The sequence below is a fragment of the Manis pentadactyla genome, chromosome 6 (genome assembly GCF_030020395.1).
Source record: "Manis pentadactyla isolate mManPen7 chromosome 6, mManPen7.hap1, whole genome shotgun sequence".
Classification (NCBI taxonomy): domain Eukaryota; kingdom Metazoa; phylum Chordata; class Mammalia; order Pholidota; family Manidae; genus Manis; species Manis pentadactyla.
Genome location: NC_080024.1, coordinates 66,829,433 through 66,847,490, shown reverse-complemented (window position 1 = coordinate 66,847,490; position 18,058 = coordinate 66,829,433). Strand labels below are relative to the sequence as shown.

The 18,058-nt window shown below is 38.2% G+C and overlaps 1 protein-coding gene across 5 annotated transcripts in view; it reads right to left on the bottom strand.

The window, feature by feature from the left end:
• The window catches only part of CFAP210 (cilia and flagella associated protein 210), an 89,496-nt gene that overhangs the window by 14,632 nt on the left and 56,806 nt on the right, over nt 1-18,058 (bottom strand). For 4 of the 5 annotated variants that reach the window (XM_036888083.2, XM_036888084.2, XM_036888085.2 and 1 more), the window contains 2 exons: nt 9,512-9,668; nt 526-665 (listed from right to left, as the gene is read on the bottom strand). The exons of the other annotated variant lie outside the window; for it this stretch is intronic. In XM_036888083.2, the coding sequence (XP_036743978.2) occupies nt 526-665; nt 9,512-9,668 (297 nt within the window). The remainder of the gene's footprint in view (nt 1-525; nt 666-9,511; nt 9,669-18,058) is intronic. 5 annotated transcript variants of the gene reach the window in all.

The following is an 18,058-nucleotide window of genomic DNA, read 5'->3' as shown; positions in this document are numbered from 1 at the left end:
TTAATTCCTCTATTGATGTAACACTGATGAGTACTCTCTTCTTAGTGAAACTTTCGCCACCTCCCATTTCTTTGGTTTCCCTCCAATCTCTGGAAACTAGTCTTTGGTCATCACGCTATCTTCTTTTTCCATTTGACCCTTAAACATGGACTTCCTTGGACTATGCCACCTTCATTTCTTAGCTGCTCACCCTAGGTGAGCTCACCTGTATCCCCAGTGCCAACCACTACTTAGGTGTCAAAGGCTCACAGAGGTTTCCTGTCCATGCCCCTGTCCTACAGCAGAGATGTCCAGTGTTTCAACCATCTCCTAAATAGACTTCCTTGATACTCCAAGGCAGCTGCCAACTCACATGCCCCAAATTAAAAACATCACATCACTAAATGCTCTGGTCATATTCAAAACAATGAAACCTGTATTTCCTTATATAAAAGAATGAAACTCTCATATCACAACTTCTGATTCTTGATACAATAATCTCAGATAGTACTTCATTTTATCACACAGATCATTTTAAAAGCTTACCTATGTGTTTCAGCCTCTTTTTCTTTCCTCATTTGTGTAAGATGCTTTTTTGCTTTAATAAATTTTCTAATCTTTTCATCTTCCTCCTCTTTCTGCTGCTGTTCTACAGCTTTGATGATGTTTTTATCATTCATATATTCCTTAGGGAGAAAAATGTGTATTATTCCTATCACAAAGAAAAATATCTTTGAACATATGAATATCTAACAAGAGCCTGCCAAATGGTCACAGCTTTTGATCCAGTTATTTCTCTTCTAGAAATTTATCAAAGAAATAATCAGGGATGTACATTAAGTTTTATGTACCATGTACTTCATCTCAAATGTCTTTACAATAGCAAAGAATTGGGAACAGTCACTAAATATTTAATAATGGGGAAACAGTAAAATAAATTATACTCAATGACATGGGAAAACACAAATAATATAATTGGTAAGTAGAGGGGAAAGCAGAATTTATAAAACACTACATAGCATATTTTAGCTTTGCAAATATATGTAGGTACAAGTTTATAGTGTATATATAACTGGAAGAAATTTATCAAATGTTAAAAGTAGTTATCTCTGGAGTATGAGATTATGGTTGACTTTTACCTCTTCTTAATGCTTTTTTGTATTTCTTTAAAATATCTCATTTCTTTAAAAATATGTAATTAAAAATAATTCTATAATCAGGTACAATAAATATATACACTTCTGATTTATTGTTTGAATGGTGAATATATTCCCATGTCACCCAAATTTAAAATATTTAAAATACACAGTATCAAGTGCCTTTCCACCCCCAACCACTATCTGCCTATTCCTAATCCCCCCTACAGACTGAATCACTATGAAACTAGCTTTGTCCTGACTTTCTTTTTGCATACATACAAGAAATATACATATCTACATGCTAATATGTGGAGCAAATGGGAATTCTGACCAGGATTCACACCTGGCCTAAATAGTGGCCATTGTATATATACAGAAGAGCCTGTTTGCACCTCTATGGAATGTTTCCTGTGGACAGAGGGGCTGGTCAGTCACTGGGAGTACTGTCCCAGGGGAGAGGAGGGGAGGAAACATCCCTTCTTTTCCCCTCTACCACAGTTCCCAGCATGTGATCGGTCAGGCTTCCACCAGTTACCAGAGACCTGCCCACAGAGTTCCTCCAGGTGCCGGCGCAGGGCAGTTAGAGCTGAGAGAGTGTGGAGAGAGCCAGGGAATCCCTTGTGCTCCCAGAAAATTAAGCCGGAGTGCAGAAGCAGCAAGTGGGTACAGCAGAGGAAGGAAGCCAGCGAGTGAGGAGAGGCTGAGACCTCCTGCTATGAGAGTAAAACAACCCGTAAACTCCCAATGTCTTGCCCTTGCCTTAATTTGGTCTCATCAAATTCACAGCAAATTTGCCCCAGGCGGAGAACTTGCCCACAGAGAACTTGCTCCTCCCGGAACAAAATAATAAAATCATTTAAAATAGTTATTTTTGAAAGCAAACAAAAACATCTATTCATATCAGTATACATTTCATGACCCCAGCCTGCATTAGCCATCACAAAAATAGGTGACTTTGAACACAATAGCCTGGATATATAGATATATTAGTGTATTCTGTTACTGTAAGTAGAAACTAATTCAAGGTGAAAGTTATTAGATTCAACATTTAATCTTCCAATGTATTTATAACTCAGGGCCTAGAACTAAAACTCTAATTACTGTTCTATTTTACAGGCTATTACTATTAAAAGCCTGTAATATGGTTAGAAGATACATGGGTCAACATGAAAAGCTAATGAAAATACCAAGCTGTTAAAACTGATTGTTTTGAATGATTTCTTAAAATGATTTCTTATTTTGCTGCTTTTTTCTAAGTTTATTGTAAGGTTCATACAGATTTTTTATAGTAGGAAATGTATAGAGTTAATCAACACAAAGTTGATTCTCATTTTTAAAAACTAAAAGCCTCAGCTCAGGATCACATATTAGTGAGTGACGGAGTTAACATTCAGAATAAAGTCTGTACTATACCAAAATGACGTGGAGAGATGAAAGTATTATATCCATGAACCAAGAATAAGATTTTATGCAAAAGTAACAATAAGAGTACAAATAAAAACTTTAAAAATTTTTAATATGCATTTCCAGATTGAAAGCAACAATTGAATGCTCAGCAAAATGATGAAAAAGATTTTTATCCAGATATATAACTGTGAAATTTTAAAGCTGCAGAGATAAAGTTCCTGAAATCTTTCAGAGAGGCAGAGAGAGGTGGTGGGTATGGAGAGAAAGAAAGGAGGTAAGAAGAGAAAAAACACACCAGATCACATAAATAGAATAAAGACCATAAATGGTATCACATCTCTCAATAGCAATACTGAAAGCCAGATGACTAATGAAACCATGAAAACAAAATTCTAAATTTTGAATCCAGAATGTATATCCAATCAAACTAAAGCAAGTATGACTCCATATGATAACCTTTTCAGATAAGATTTCAAAAAATTTACTTTCTGTATACTCTTTCTTAGGAAGCTACTCAAGGATGTATTTTAGCAAGATGAAGGAGTAAATTAAGAAAGAAGGCAGAAGATTCTGGAACTAGAATGTGTGACCCAGAAACATGGCACAGGGAAGTCCCAGAATGAAAGCTGAGCAGGAGGCCTAGCAAGAAAGCAGTCCAGAAGCAAGAGAAGGATGGAAGCCTCTGGATAGGGGAGCACTAAGAAAACTAATAACGAGGAGCCAAGATGGCAGCATGATTAGGGCAGTGGAAATCTCCTCCCAAAACCATACATATATTTGAAAATAAAACAAATACAACTATCCCTAAAAGAGAGACCAGAAGGTACAGTATAATAGCCAGGATACATCTACATCTGGGAGAACCCAGTGCCACATGAAGGGGGTAAAACACAAGCCGTGGCCTGGCGGGACCCGGGTGCCTTCACCCCAGCTCCTGGCAGGAGGAGATGAGTCGGAGCAGGGACAGAGAGGGAGCCCAGGACTGCTAAACACTGAGCCCTACTCATATGCACTGGGAGCACAGACACACAGTACATGGGGTGCTGCATACTAGGGAAACAGGACAGTAAGGCCTGTGAGTGGGACCCCACAGCAGGTGCCCCAGGGACAAAGAAAAGCGAGTGCCTTTTGAAAGTCTTAAAGGGACAGGAGCCTCACAGCTGAACGGAAGCATCCCGGCACACTCGGACCACCCAGCTGGGAATCCCGGTCAACTCTGGGTGCCCTAACCCCCTGGGTGGCAGTGCAGCTCTGAGGCCTCTCCCAGTGATAAACAGGCTACCACCCGTTCCCCCTCCGGGGCAGACCCGCTATAGCAGAGCAGTAGTCTGAGATCAGCCACACCCATGGCAGCCACGCAGAGTTGCCTCCACAGCCCTCTGGGCCATATTCAGAGACATGCAGCTGCCCAGCACAGCTGCTAGGGGTTGCTGTTCTCACAGGAGAGGTAGGCAATGAGCAAGTGGGAAGGGACATTGTTCTCCCAGCTGACACACGCACAAACTGCCCACGACTACCTCTATCACCATGAAAACACAGAAGAATTTGATACAGACCAGAATAACCCAGACATCCCCTGAGAGGGAACTTGGGGAGATAGATTTAACCAATCTTCCTGAAAAAGAATTCAAAATACAGGTCATAACCATGCTGATGGAGCTGCAGAGAAAAATGGAAGAGCTAACAGATAAAGTTAGGAGGGAGAATACAGAAATAAAACAAGCTCTGGAAGGACTTAAAAGCAGAATGGACAAGATGCAGGAGGCCATTAATGGAATAGAAATCAGAGAACAGGAATGCAGAGAAGCTGATGCGGACAGAGATAAAAGGATCTACAGAAATGAAAGAATATTAAGAGAACTGTGTGACCAATCCAAATCGAACAATATCCACGTTATAGGGGTAACAGAAGAAGAAGGGAGAGAAAAATGGATAGAAAGTGTATGATTGCTGAAAACTTCCCAAAACTGGGGGAGGAAATAGTTTCTCAGACCATGGAGGTCCACAGATCTCCCAACAGAAGGGACCGAAGGAGGACAACACCAAGACACATAATAACTAAAATGGCAAAGATTAAGAACAAGGACAGAGTATAAAAGGCAGTCAGAGAGATAAAAAAGGTTACCTACAAAGAAAAACCCATCAGGCTATCATCAGACTTCTCAACAGAAACCTTACAGGCCAGAAGAGAATGACATGATATATTTAATGCAATGAAACAAAAGGGCCTTGAACCAAGAATACTGTATCCAGCACAATTAACATTAAAGTATGAAGGAGGGATTAAACAACTCCCAGACAAGCAATAGTTGAGGGAATTTGTCTCCCACAAACCATCTCTACAGGGTATTCTAGAGGGACTGCTCTAGATGGAAGCACTCCTAAGGCTAAATAGATGTCACCAGAGAAGATAAAATCACAGCAAAGAAAGGAGACCAATCAAATACCAACTAAAGGCAAAAAATAAAATAAAATCAACTACCCAAAAAAGTAGTCAAAGGAAACACAAAGAGAACAAAATATAACACCCAACACATAAAGAATGGAGGAGGAGGACTAAGAAGGGAGAGAAATAAAGAATCATCAGACTGTGTTTACAATACCTCAATAAGTGAGCTAAGTTATACAGTAAGATAGTAAAGAAGCTAACCTTGAACCTTTGGTAACAACAAATCTAAAGCCTGCAATGGCAATAAGTACATATCTTTCAATAATCACCCTAAATGTAAATGGACTGAATGCACTAATCAAAAGACACAGAGTAATAGAATGGATAAAAAAGCAAGAACCATCTATATGCTGCTTACAAGAGACTCACCTCAAACCCAAAGACACACACAGAGTAAAAGTGAAGGGATGGAAACAGATATTTCATGCAAACAACAAAGAGAAAAAAGCAGGTGTTGCAGTACTAGTATCAGACAAAATAGACTTCAAAACAAAGAAAGAAACAAGAAGAAAGACACTACATAATGATAAAGGGCTCACTCCAACAAGAGGATATAACCATTATAAATATATATGCACCCAGTACAGGAGCACCAATATATGTGAAACAAATACTAACAGAATTAAAGGAGGAAATAGAATGCAATGCATACATTCTAGGAGACTTCAACACACCACTCACTCCAAAGGACAGATCCTCAGGTCAAAAAATAAGTAAGGACAGAGAGGCACTGAACAACACACTAGAACAGATGGACACAATAGACATCTAGAGAACTCTACACCCAAAAGCAGCAGGATACACATTCTTCTCAAGTGCACATGAAACATTCTCCAGAATAGACCATATACTGGCCACAAAAAGAGCCTTAGTAAATTCTTTTAAAAGATTGAAATCCTACCAACCAACTTTTCAGACCACAAAGGTATAAAACTAGAAATAAATTGTACAAAGAAAGTAAAAAGGCTCACAAACACATGGAGGCTTAGCAACATGATCCTAAATAATCAATGGATCAATTACCAAATTAAAGTAGAGATCAAGCAATGTATGGAAACAAATGACAACAACAACAACACAAAGCCCCAACTTCTGCGGGATGCAGTGAAAGCAGTTCTAAAAGGAAAGTATAAAGCAATCCAGGACTATTTAAAGAAGGAAGAACAATCCCAAATGAATAGTCTAAAGTCACAATTATCGAAATTGGAAAAAGAAGAACAAATGAGGCCTAGAGTCAGCAGAAGGAGGGACATAATAAAGATCAGAGAAGAAATAAATAAAATTGAGAAGAATAAAACAGTAGAAAAAAATCAATGAAACCAAGAGCTGGTTCTTTGAGAAAATAAACAAAATTGATAAGCCTCTAGCCAGACTTATTAAGAGAAAAAGAGAATCAAGACACATCAGCAGAATCAGAAACGAGAAAGGAAAAATCACGACGGACCCCACAGAAATACAAAGAATATTAGAGAACACTATGAAAACCTATATGCTAAATAGCTGAAAAACCTAGAAGAAATGGACAACTTTCTAGAAAAATACAATCTTCCAGAACTGACCAAGGAAGAAACAGAAAATCTAAACAGACCAGTTACCAGCTATGAAATTAAAGCAGTAATAAAAAAACCACCCAAGTACAAAACCCTGGGCCAGGTGGATTTACCTCAGAATTTTATCAGACATACAGAGAAGACATAATACCTATTCTCCTTAAAGTTTTCCAAACAATGGAAGAGAAGGGAACACTCCCAAACTCATTCTGTGAAGCCAGCGTCACCCTAATACCAAAACTAGGCAAAGACCGCACCAAAAAAGGAAATTACAGACCAATATACCTGATGAACATAGATGTAAAAATACTCAACAAAATATAGCAAACCGAATTCAAAAATACATCAAGAGGATCATACCCCATGACCAAGTGGGATTCATCTCAAGGATAGAAGGATGGTACAACATTTGAAAATCCAGCAACATCATCCACCATATAAATAAAAAAGGACAAAAACCACATGATCATCTCCATAGATGCTGAAAAACCATTCGACAAAATTCAACATCCATTCATGATAAAAACTCTCAACAAAATGGGTATAGAGAGCAAGTACCTCAACATAATAAAGGCCATATATGATAAACCCACAACCAACATCATACTGAACAGTGAGAAGCTGAAAGCTTTTCCTCTGAGATTGGGAACAAAACAGGGATGCCCACTCTCTCCACTGTTATTCAACATAGTACTGGAGGTCCTAGCCACAGCAATTAGACAAAACAAAGAAATACAAGGAATCCAGATTGGTAAAAAACAAGTCTAACTGTCACTATTTGCAGATGACAGATATTATACATAAAAAAACCCTAAAGACTCCACTCCAAAACTACTGGAACTAATATCTGAATTCAGCAAAGTTGCAGGATACAAAATTAATACACAGAAATCTGTAGCTTTCCTATACACTAACAATGAACTAATAGAAAGAGAAATCAGGAAAACAATTCCATTCACAATTACATCAAAAAGAATAAAATACCTAGGAATAAACCTAACCAAAGAAGTGAAAGACCTGTACCCTGAAAACTACAAGACACTCCTAAGAGAAATTAAACAGGACACTAACAAATGGAAACTCATAATCCCATGCTCTTGGCTAGGAAGAATTAATATAATCAAAATGGCCATCCTGCCAAAAGCAATATACAGATTCGATGCAATCCCTATCAAATTACCAACAGCATTCTTCAATGAACTGGAACAAACAGTTCAAAAATTCATATGGAACTGCCAAAGACCCCTAATAGCCAAAGCAATCCTGAGAAGGAAGAATAAAGTGGCGGGGATCTCGCTCCCCAACTTCAAGCTCTACTACAATGCCACAGTAATCAAGACAATTTGGTACTGGCACAAGAACAGAGCCACAGACCAGTGGAATAGAATACAGTCTCCAGACATTAACCCAAACATATATGGTCAATTAATATTTGATAAAGAAGCCACAGACATACAATAGGGAAATGACAGCCCCTTCAACAGATGGTGTTGGCAAAACTGGACAGCTACATGTAAGGGAATGAAACTGGATCATTGTCTAACCCCATATACAAAGGTAAATTCAAAATGGATCAAAGACCTGAATGTTAAGTCATGAAGCCATAAAACTCTTAGAAAAAAACATAAGCAAAAACCCCATGGACATAAACATGAGCAACTTCTTGATGAACATTTCTCCCCAGGCAAAGGAAACAAAAGCAAAAATGAACAAGTGGGACTATATCAAGCTGAAAAGCTTCTGTACAGCAAAGGACACCACCAATAGAACAAAAAGGTACCCTACAGTATGGGAGAATATATTCATAAATGACAGATCCGATAAAGGGTTGACATCCAAAATATATAAAGAGCTCATGCACCTAAACAAACAAAAAGCAAATAATCCAATTAAAAGATGGGCAGATGAGCTGAACAGACAGTTATCCAAAGAAGAACTTCAGATGACCAACAGACACATGAAAAGATGCCCCACATTGCTAGTCATCAGAGAAATGCAAATTAAAACCACAATGAGATATCACCTCACACCAGTAAGGATGGCTACCATCCAAAAGACAAACAACAACAAATGTTGGTGAGGTTGTGGAGAAAGGGGAACCCTCCTACACTGCTGGTGGGAATGTAAATTAGTTCAACCATTGTGGAAAGCCGTATGGAGGTTCCTCAAAAAGCTAAAAATAGAAATACCATTTGACCCAGGAATCCCACTTCTAGTAATTTACCCTAAGAATACAGCAGCCTAGTTTGAAAAAGACAGATGCACCCATATGTTTATCACTGCACTGTTTACAATAGCCAAGAAATGGAAGCAACCTAAGTGTCCATCAATAGATGAATGGATAAAGAAGATATGGTACATATACACAATGGAATATTATTCAGCCATAAGAAGAAAACAAATCTTACCATTTGCAACAACATGGATGGAGCTAGAGGGCATTATGCTCAGTGAAAAAAGCCAGGCGGAGAAAGACAAGTACCAAATGATTTCACTCATATGTGGAGTATAAGAGCAAGGAAAAAACTGAAGGAACAAAACAGCAGCAGAATCACAGAACCCAAGAATGAACTAACAATTACCAAAGGGAAAGGGACTGGGGAGGATGGGTGGGAAGGAAGGGATAAGGGGTGGGAAAAATAAAGGGAGGATTATGATTAGCATGTATTATGTGGGGGGGGACACGGGGAGGGCTGTGCAACACAGAGAAGACAAGTAGTGACTCTACAGCATCTTACTATGCTGATGGACAGTGACTGTAATGGGGTTTATGGGGGGGACTTGCTGAAGGGGGGAGCCTGGTAAACATAATGTTCCTCATGTAATTCTAGATTAATGATACCAAATAAAAAAATAGGGCTCCCCAAAAGTATACTTAAAAATCCAACTTAACAGCTTGGTTTCTACAGTTGCTAATAAAAAATACATTCAAAGTTAGGCACTGGATTTTGTACATTTTCGGAGGAGATGCTATGTTTTCAACTTACAAAAAACAGTCTCCTGCTTTCATTCATCGCTTCTTTTTTCTTTTCTAGTTTGTTCCTCATTTCTGTTTCATATAATGAATTCTGTCGCTTTACTTCCTCAACATCCTTTTCCTCATGTTTTCTCCTCCTTTCTTCTTCCTCTTTATGTTCCTTTATTCTAAAGCAAAACCAAAATTATAATTGAGAGCAAAGCAATAAAATAATCATAATTGAGAGCAAAAGCAGAAAAATAGGTTGTATTTTAAAGAATCGAATCAGATTCTAACCTGGGATGATTTGATGCTTTAAGGGAGAACTTGTGTACTTCTTTGGGGACAAGAACAGATATATAAAGAGCAGTGATTAAAAACAAATCTAATCTTAGTTGTCTGTAATTGCCAATATTTTACTTTCTTTGAAATTTGTTTCATTCCTCACCAAAATTAAGTTCTATACTGCATTCAAATGTTCCTTTCCTTCAGAAAGAACCAGTTAACTGAACAATGATATGGTGGAATGGTGACATTTATGTTACAGAAAAGACCCTACTAATGCTTCTTAATTTCAGCACTAAACAATGCTATCTAAGCTATGGGTCAAACCCCTCATGAGGTTGGATTTGATGGAAGGAGAACAAAGGTTTTCTTACCCAGCTGGCTGTCGTTCTTTCTCTAGCCAACACTGACTAGCTATTGATGCCTTCTGACTAGTCAGCCACCAAATGCTGGCTCTCTCACAGGACTTATGTGTGAGTTCCTCAGAGGTCCCTGAGAAGCATTCTCACTGCTGAACTCTGATCTGGGAGATTTAGCTCCAGCTCTACCTCTTGAATGCACCCCCCAACTCCCTAACCGCCATCACTATTAGGGGCTTCCACCGTCATTCGTTTATTGCAGCCTCTGAGTGCCCTCATCCGGCAGTCACTCCTTGGCAAACTGGCAGTCAGCTCAAGCCCCAGATGTCTACTTGCCCATGCATCCTTGTCAGGCAATCAGGAAGTGTGTTTATCTGCTGTCTCGAATTATTTCCCCCTTCCTGAACAGGTAGGCAGAGTGTAGATCAACAGCTCACTTAAACAGAGAGAAAAAGTGAATAATAAATCTTTCTTTCATATGAACCTAATAAAAAATTTTTTGGGGGGGAGTCTCCTCACTCAGCTTCAGGAAGGAGAAAATTCCCTTCCTCTATGCCATAAAGGATTGATCAGTTAAGTGAGCCAGTAAATTCACCTTGGTATTATTAAGCCAATTAAAGACAGGGGACTCCTATTTGATTCATCTGTATAGAGAAAGCAGCTTTAGAGTAACAGTCACTTTCTTTTGGAGAAGCTAAGAAAAAAGTCCCTGTTGGCCACACCTAACCCAGGTTTATGATTGCCCTAAAAATATGAGGTTTTTCAAATTTTTATTTAGTGGTTTGGTTTGCTAGAACTATTTACCAATATCTTAGGAGCAAATCCATACATCAATAAGCAAGATTCAAGGAACATTATAAAAAGAGGTGTATCCCATTTTGAGAAAGGTAGTTTTTGAAGTTTTGAAACTGTTACTTTAAGGGAAAACAGTACGATATAAAATATTTGCCATGTTAATTGTCCTTAGCAATCTGGAAGTCACCAACTATACCTCCACCTGTGTTGGATAATTCATTGTTTTAGCAAAAAAAAATTTACCTATTCTGGCAGTGAATAAGAAAAAAATGTCTCTAGTGTCAATGAAGACGTAATATTGTCAGTGAGTTACATAAATGACATAACTATTAAATAAATTTTAATTACCTGAAGACTTTTACCTTAGTTTGGATACACTACTCAACTACCTGCCATTAATTTGGCTTAATGCAAAGTTAACATGTTGAAGGAAGTCTGAGATCCTCTAGTTCAGGTAAGAAATACATATCTTTACTTCTAACACCCATTTCTACTTCTAACACCCATCTCCACAGCAGACATCAATAATCAATGCAAAACTTTTCCTGCTGAGTCTTGGTTTTTCTCAACTGAGTGTAGTGGGCAGCCTCTGTCAAGCAATTAGAGTAGAATTTGTCATGAAGCCTCTTTGCTATCCCTGCATTCTAAGGTCCCAAATCAATCTAGCCCAGACCTGACTTGAACTTACATAGATATTGTTTATGCCCCTAGGCAGAATTTGGTTCAGATGGCACTGCACACACCATGAGAATTTGAGAAAGTGTTACTTGAGGGACGCCAGGGAGAGCTGTGAAGGCACAAGTTAAGTCTGAGTTGGGCAAAGCACAGGGAGTGGATTTGGGCTTTATTGTGACTAAGTGATGGTGCTGGGGAAAGTTCTGTGCACAGGAGATTTAAATTTCCTGCTGGCACTAAAGGAAGAGGCAAGTCCAGGCGCTTTCTTATCAGCCTGTCCAGATGTGGCGCCAAAGGGGAAGGAAGAGTGAGGCCTAAAAAGAAGTAGGCAGTCAAACATAAAAACTGAGGTCTGATTCTTTATTACAATACATACACTTGATTCTTGTAGAGATAACCCACTAGGCATCACCAGACTTCTATGTTACATGGGTACCTTACATTCACTATGCCTAAAACCAAATTGATCATCCTCTTCTAAACCGATCCTTTGGGTCTCTTGTCCTTATCTTGGTGAATACCATCATTTTCTTTTCAGTTGCCTACTCTGAAGACTTAAGAATCATACTTAACTCTTCTGTGATCCTTAGACCTCTCATTCATTTGTTTAACAATTATTTCTTGAATTTCTACTATAATGCTGAAACAGACAAACAAGGTTCCTGCCCTCAAGAAGCTTATATTCTAGTGGGGAAGACAGGCAAAAATGAACAAAACAAGTAAACAAGCAAATAATAATTGTAATAAAAATTCAGGTAAATGTTACAAAGAAAATAAGAATAACAATTGAGTTATTTGTTTTCTTTTCATAGTTGGATAAAATGAAAACAAAAGGAACTTTAATGCAAAGGAATGGATTTAACACATACTATAAATGCCCTAAACTGGTGATATTTGATGAATTACGTCTTGATCATCAATGTAAAACATCTAAACAAGGTCCATTATAGGATTCATTGCCTAATATATAGCAATATCCCAGTAAATTAAAGGAACAATGTTTCCCTTGATTTATATATATACTACATATATATTTTTTAGTTAAGCCCTTATGAAGAGGCAATTTAGTGATTTAGGAAATATAGCCTCTGTCATAATCCAATAATTAAAACCATAGAGATTTCATATGACTGTCTGTTAAAGTGTATATGCTTTTTTTTCATGATCATTCATAAACTTTTATTTAACCATTTATTTTGAAATAATTTTAGACACAGAAAAGTTGAAAAAGTAGTAGAATTCTTACATTTCCTCCACCCAGTTTCCCCTTGTGTTAATATACTGCATAACCATGATATAATTATCAAAACTAGAAATTAACATTACAGCAATACCATTAACTGAGCTACAGACTTTATTCAGATTTCACCAGTTCTTCCATAATGTACTCTTTCAGTTCCAGGATCCAATCCATGGATTTACTGTTTGGTTTTCTTATCTTTTTAGTCTCCTCCAATCTGTTGGTAGTCTCTTAGCCTTTCCTTTTCTTTTATGACCTTGATGCTTTGAAGACTACTGGTCAGCTACTTGCAGAATGCCCCTCAACTTGTCTTATGTTTTCTTATTATTAGATTGAGGTTACACACAATTGAGTTATTTATTTACATAACTTTGGACAGAGCTATTCCCTAAGATAAGGATGACCTCTTTGAGCTGCTAAGGAGCCCAGTGATGAAGAATGGGAGGGTAAAATTTTAGACAGAAGGAAAAGCATGTGAGGAGGACCTGAAGCAAGCAAGGGTTTGGCAGGTGCTTGAGGCTTGGAAGATAGTATGATGGAGGTATAATTACTAAGAGGAAGGAATGGTAAGAAAGTAGGTTAAAAAGAAGCTGAGGTGAGATCACACAAGACCTTGCAGGGGATGGTCAAGTTTACATTTTATTTTAAATTAATGGAAAGCCATTGAAATGTTTTCATTGATTCTTATAGAGATAATCCACTCTCTCAAGGTTGGAGAATAATATGATCAACTTTTATTTTAATAAAATATTTCTGGATGATGAAGACAGATTAGGAGGCCAGTTAAGAGGGTGATGTAATAATGCATGGGACATAGGGTGGCCTAGACGAAGACAACTGCAGTAAATTCAAGGTTCCTTTTGGAGAAAAAAAATAAAAATGAATTGCTGATTGATATGATGTGGGAAACAAAGGAAAAATGAGGAATTAGGATGGATTTCCAAGTTTTTGGTTTGAACAACTGAGTGGATAAGGATGCTACTAGAAAGTACACTGTGAGGGTAGAGAATCAGTAATTCTGTGTTAGGTATTTTTAAACTGAGATACGTATGTTAGCTGTTTTTAAATAAAAGATATTTCAGAGCTGGATATGTGAAGCTGGGACTCAAAGGAATAGTTTAAATTGGAGTTACATTTGCAAGTTATCAGATTTAGAATGGCTTTTGAATCAGTAGGAATGGATGAGACCACTTAAGCCCTCTTTCTCTACATTTTCCCTAGATGGTCTTATCCAGGGTTAAGTGATGCAAACTCTCCTATGATGATTTTTCCTTCTTTTGGGAAGCTGAGGAGATTAATAGTAACTAAGTGAGTTGTTCTTAAGCAAGATCTATGGACCTCTTTCTAGAGAAAGGCTTACCAATCATGAAAAGGAAACAGAATTTCCTTCTACATATGCAGTGTCCAGAAAATGCTTCTTTTCCATAATTATGTTTATGGTTCTGGGTTAAAATTCCTCTGTTTGGGGATGTTAGTATCACTAGCATCCCTTATTTGCTCCATCCTCATCATGCTCACTGAGCTGTGGGTCACAGGCACACTCTTAAAGACCAACAATGGAATAGATTGCCGAGGTCTGCAGCCTAGAGATTGTTTAAAAAGTATGTGAAAAATCTCACTTTCAGGCACAGGGCCACCAGCTGTAAGGTGTATTTTAGTTATCTATTGCTCAGTAACCGTTTACCCCAAATTTAGTGGCTTAAAACAATAAATATTTATTATCTCACACCATTTATGAGATTCAGAAATCTGGTAGTGAATTAACTATGTGGTTCTCAAGAGGTTGCAATCAAGATGTTAGTTGGAGTGTTTGTTAACCATCTGAAGGCTTGACTGAGGCTGGAGAATCCATTTTCAGATATCTATTAGCAGGAGGCCTTAGCTCCTTGCCAAAAGGACTGCCTGTAGGCTGCTTGAATGTCTTCACACCGTGGCAGTTAGATTTCCCAAGAAGGAGCAATCCAAAAAAGACAGCAAGGAGGAAGCCACAATGCCTTTCATATACTAATCTCAGGCTACAATCACTTCTATTCATTATATTCATTAAAAGTGAGTTACTATGTGCAGGTTACACTCAAGAGGGGAAGGAATTAGGCTATACTCTTTGAAGGAATGAGTATCAAAGAATGTGTGGACATATTTTGAACCACCACCAGGTGATACCTGGGTAGCACACTTGGCAACACAATTAACAGGGCATGCAAAATAGTCTTGCTTGTTGGTATCCTTCAACTTCCATCTCTCTGTGATTAAAAGAATTAAATTACGGTCTTTGCTTAAAGAAGATAATTATTCCAAATTTTGGCAGACCTCAAGGCACAAGGCTTAGAAAACATTTCATGATCTGCCCTTTGCCCATCTCAACAATCTCATCTTTAACATCTCCCTCTTAACCCCCACACTATAACCATCTTGACTACTTGTAGTTACCCAGTTTCATCATAGTCTCTCACCTCTGTGCCTTTACCCATGTTATTCCCTCTACCTAAAATAACTCTGTACCCCCACTCTTTGCATGACTTATTTCTATTCATTTTTCAGAATTAAATACAGGGGCAGGTCTCTCTTGAAAATCTTCTCCAGATTGAATCTGCATCCATTTTACATGCTTCTACACACCGTATATACATATTTGCCCCCAAATCTGCCAGCATATTTTAATTATTTGTTCTATATTTATAGCCTCCTTTCCACATTGTGAACTACCTAAGGTAAAATACTGTATTGTATTCATCTGTGTATTCCAATGTCTAGAATAGCAGCGGGAAAATGGAGATTGTTCAGTCAATGTTTGTAACAATGGAAGGATGATTGAATAAAAAAAGGAATATACTAATGAATGAATAGCCAATCTTGAAATTTTTCCCCTGAATAAGCTCTTCACTATCTAAAAAAAGGGGGAAAAAACCTCTCCTTCTCCCTTTTCTACCACCTGGTCCTCTGCTTCCACTCAGGTTAATACCAGTGCTACTCTTGCAGTTTACTGATGGTAAAAAGAGGCTTTTTATGGGCCCACAACCATTCCTAACAGTATTTTTAAATAACATGCATTCTGAGTTGTATATAACTGACACATGTATCAACATTCAACAGAATACAAGGTGATGATAATTTTGTAAATTCATATACTTAAAAACCAATTAATACAATACATTTACATTTTCTTCTGTTGTCTCCAATTACAGAACTGAATGTATCTTAATAAATTTCAGATGTATCTCAGGAAAAAGATGGCAGCAAGAGAAGTGTGGCAGAAATCAAACCTCCTCCCAAAACCACACAGAACATGAAAATACAGCAAATACAACTAATCCTGAAAGAGCAACCCAAAGCCTGAAGAACAGACTGCCTACATCTGGGGAAAAGAAAAGACCTCACAGAAAAGGGTAAAGTGGCAAAGCCACAATCTGGCAGGACCCAAACCCTCGCTCAAGTCCACCCACAGGTGGGAAGAAGAGAAATGCAGTGGGGTGGTAGTAGAAGCCCAGGACCACTAAACACACAGCTCTGGAGATCTTCTCCAAGAGCAAGAACCCACATTACATAGTGCTCTGAATATTAGTGGGGTTTGCAAGCAAAGTCAGGTGGAACACTGTGAGAGACTGAGATTAGTTGTAGAGAACAGGTACCCACAACTGGCCCCCCTGGGAAAAAGAAAGGTGGGCATTTTGAAAGACTTCCCAATAGTTAGAGGAGTGCTAGGGAAAAATATTACGCAGAACTTGATGCTCAGGAGAGAGAGCAGAAGGATAAAATGATCCTGACACACTCAGCCCAGCAGGTGGGGAATTCTCAGGAGCTTCAGACACTCCATCCCCCAAACAGGCATTGCAGCCCCAAGGACCCCCACTGCTGTATGCAGCTTGCCACTCCTTCCTCCCAGCAGGCACCAGTCCCACACACCTGCTGCCCCAGCAATCGTGCCAGGCCAGCCGGAAGTTGGCCCCATCTACAGCAGCTACAGGGGCATAGCACAGAGGCTCCTCCCTACATGCTTGGCTCACTATACCTGGCAGTGTAGATAGGTGCTATAGCCAGGGAGGCATAAAAGAGCTCTTTCCTCCCAGAAGGTGCCAATTCCACTCACCTGTGACTCTTGCCATTGCTACAGGTGCTTGGCAGATCCAGAGACTAGAGCTTCTGGAAAATAGAGGGTCCCAACTGCACAAAGTTATTTTTCCATAGAAATCACTACAAAAATGAAATGGCAAAAAAATTTTGTCCAAACAAAAAACAGGAAAAGACACAAGAAAAAGAGCTCAGTGAAACTGAAATCACCCATCTTCTTTGTAAAGATTTCAAAATAAATACCACAAACAAGTTCACAGAACTACAGAAAAATATTCAAGATCTCAGGGAGGACTTCAAGAAAGAGATAGAAACTTTGAAAAATACAGTATCTATAATGAAATCTACAAAGGAGGAATTTAAAAGTAGATTAGATGAGGTACAGGAGATGGTAAATAAAATAGAAATTCAAGAACAGGAAAACAAAACAGCTGAAGCAGAGAGAAAAAAAGGATCTCTAGGAATTAATAAATGATAAGAGAAGTGTGTGACCAATTCAAAAGGAACAATTTTCACACTATAGCAGTACCAGAAGAAGAAGAAGAGAGAAAAAGGGATAGAAAGTCTCTTTGAGAAAGTAACTGCTGAAAAATTCCCTAATCTGTGGAAGGATATATTCTCTCAGGCCATGAAAGTACAGAGATCTCCCAACACAAGGAACCCTAGGAAGACAACAAAAAGACATAATTATTAAAATGGCAAAGATCAAGGACAAGAAGAGAGTATTTAAAGCAGTCAGAGAGAGAAAAAAGATCACTTATAAAGGAAAGTCAATCAGGCTTTAATCATATTTCTAAGCAGAAACCTTACAGGCCAGAATGTACTGGCATCATATATGTAATGCAATGAAACAGAAGGGCCTTGAAGCAAGAATACTCTAGCTTACAAGATTATCATTTAAATTTGAAGGAGGGATTAAACAATTTACAGATAGGCAAAAATTGAGGGAATTTACCTTCCAAAAACCATCTCTACAGTGTATTTTAAAGGGATTTCTCTTGATGGAAGTGTTTATAAGGCTAAATAGCTGTCACCAGATAAAATAAATCCACAGCAAGGGAAGTAGGAAATTTAATAACCAAGCAAAGGCAAAATTAAATCAACTACTAGCAAAGTTAGTCAAGGGATGCACAAAGAGTACAGAATATGACGCTAA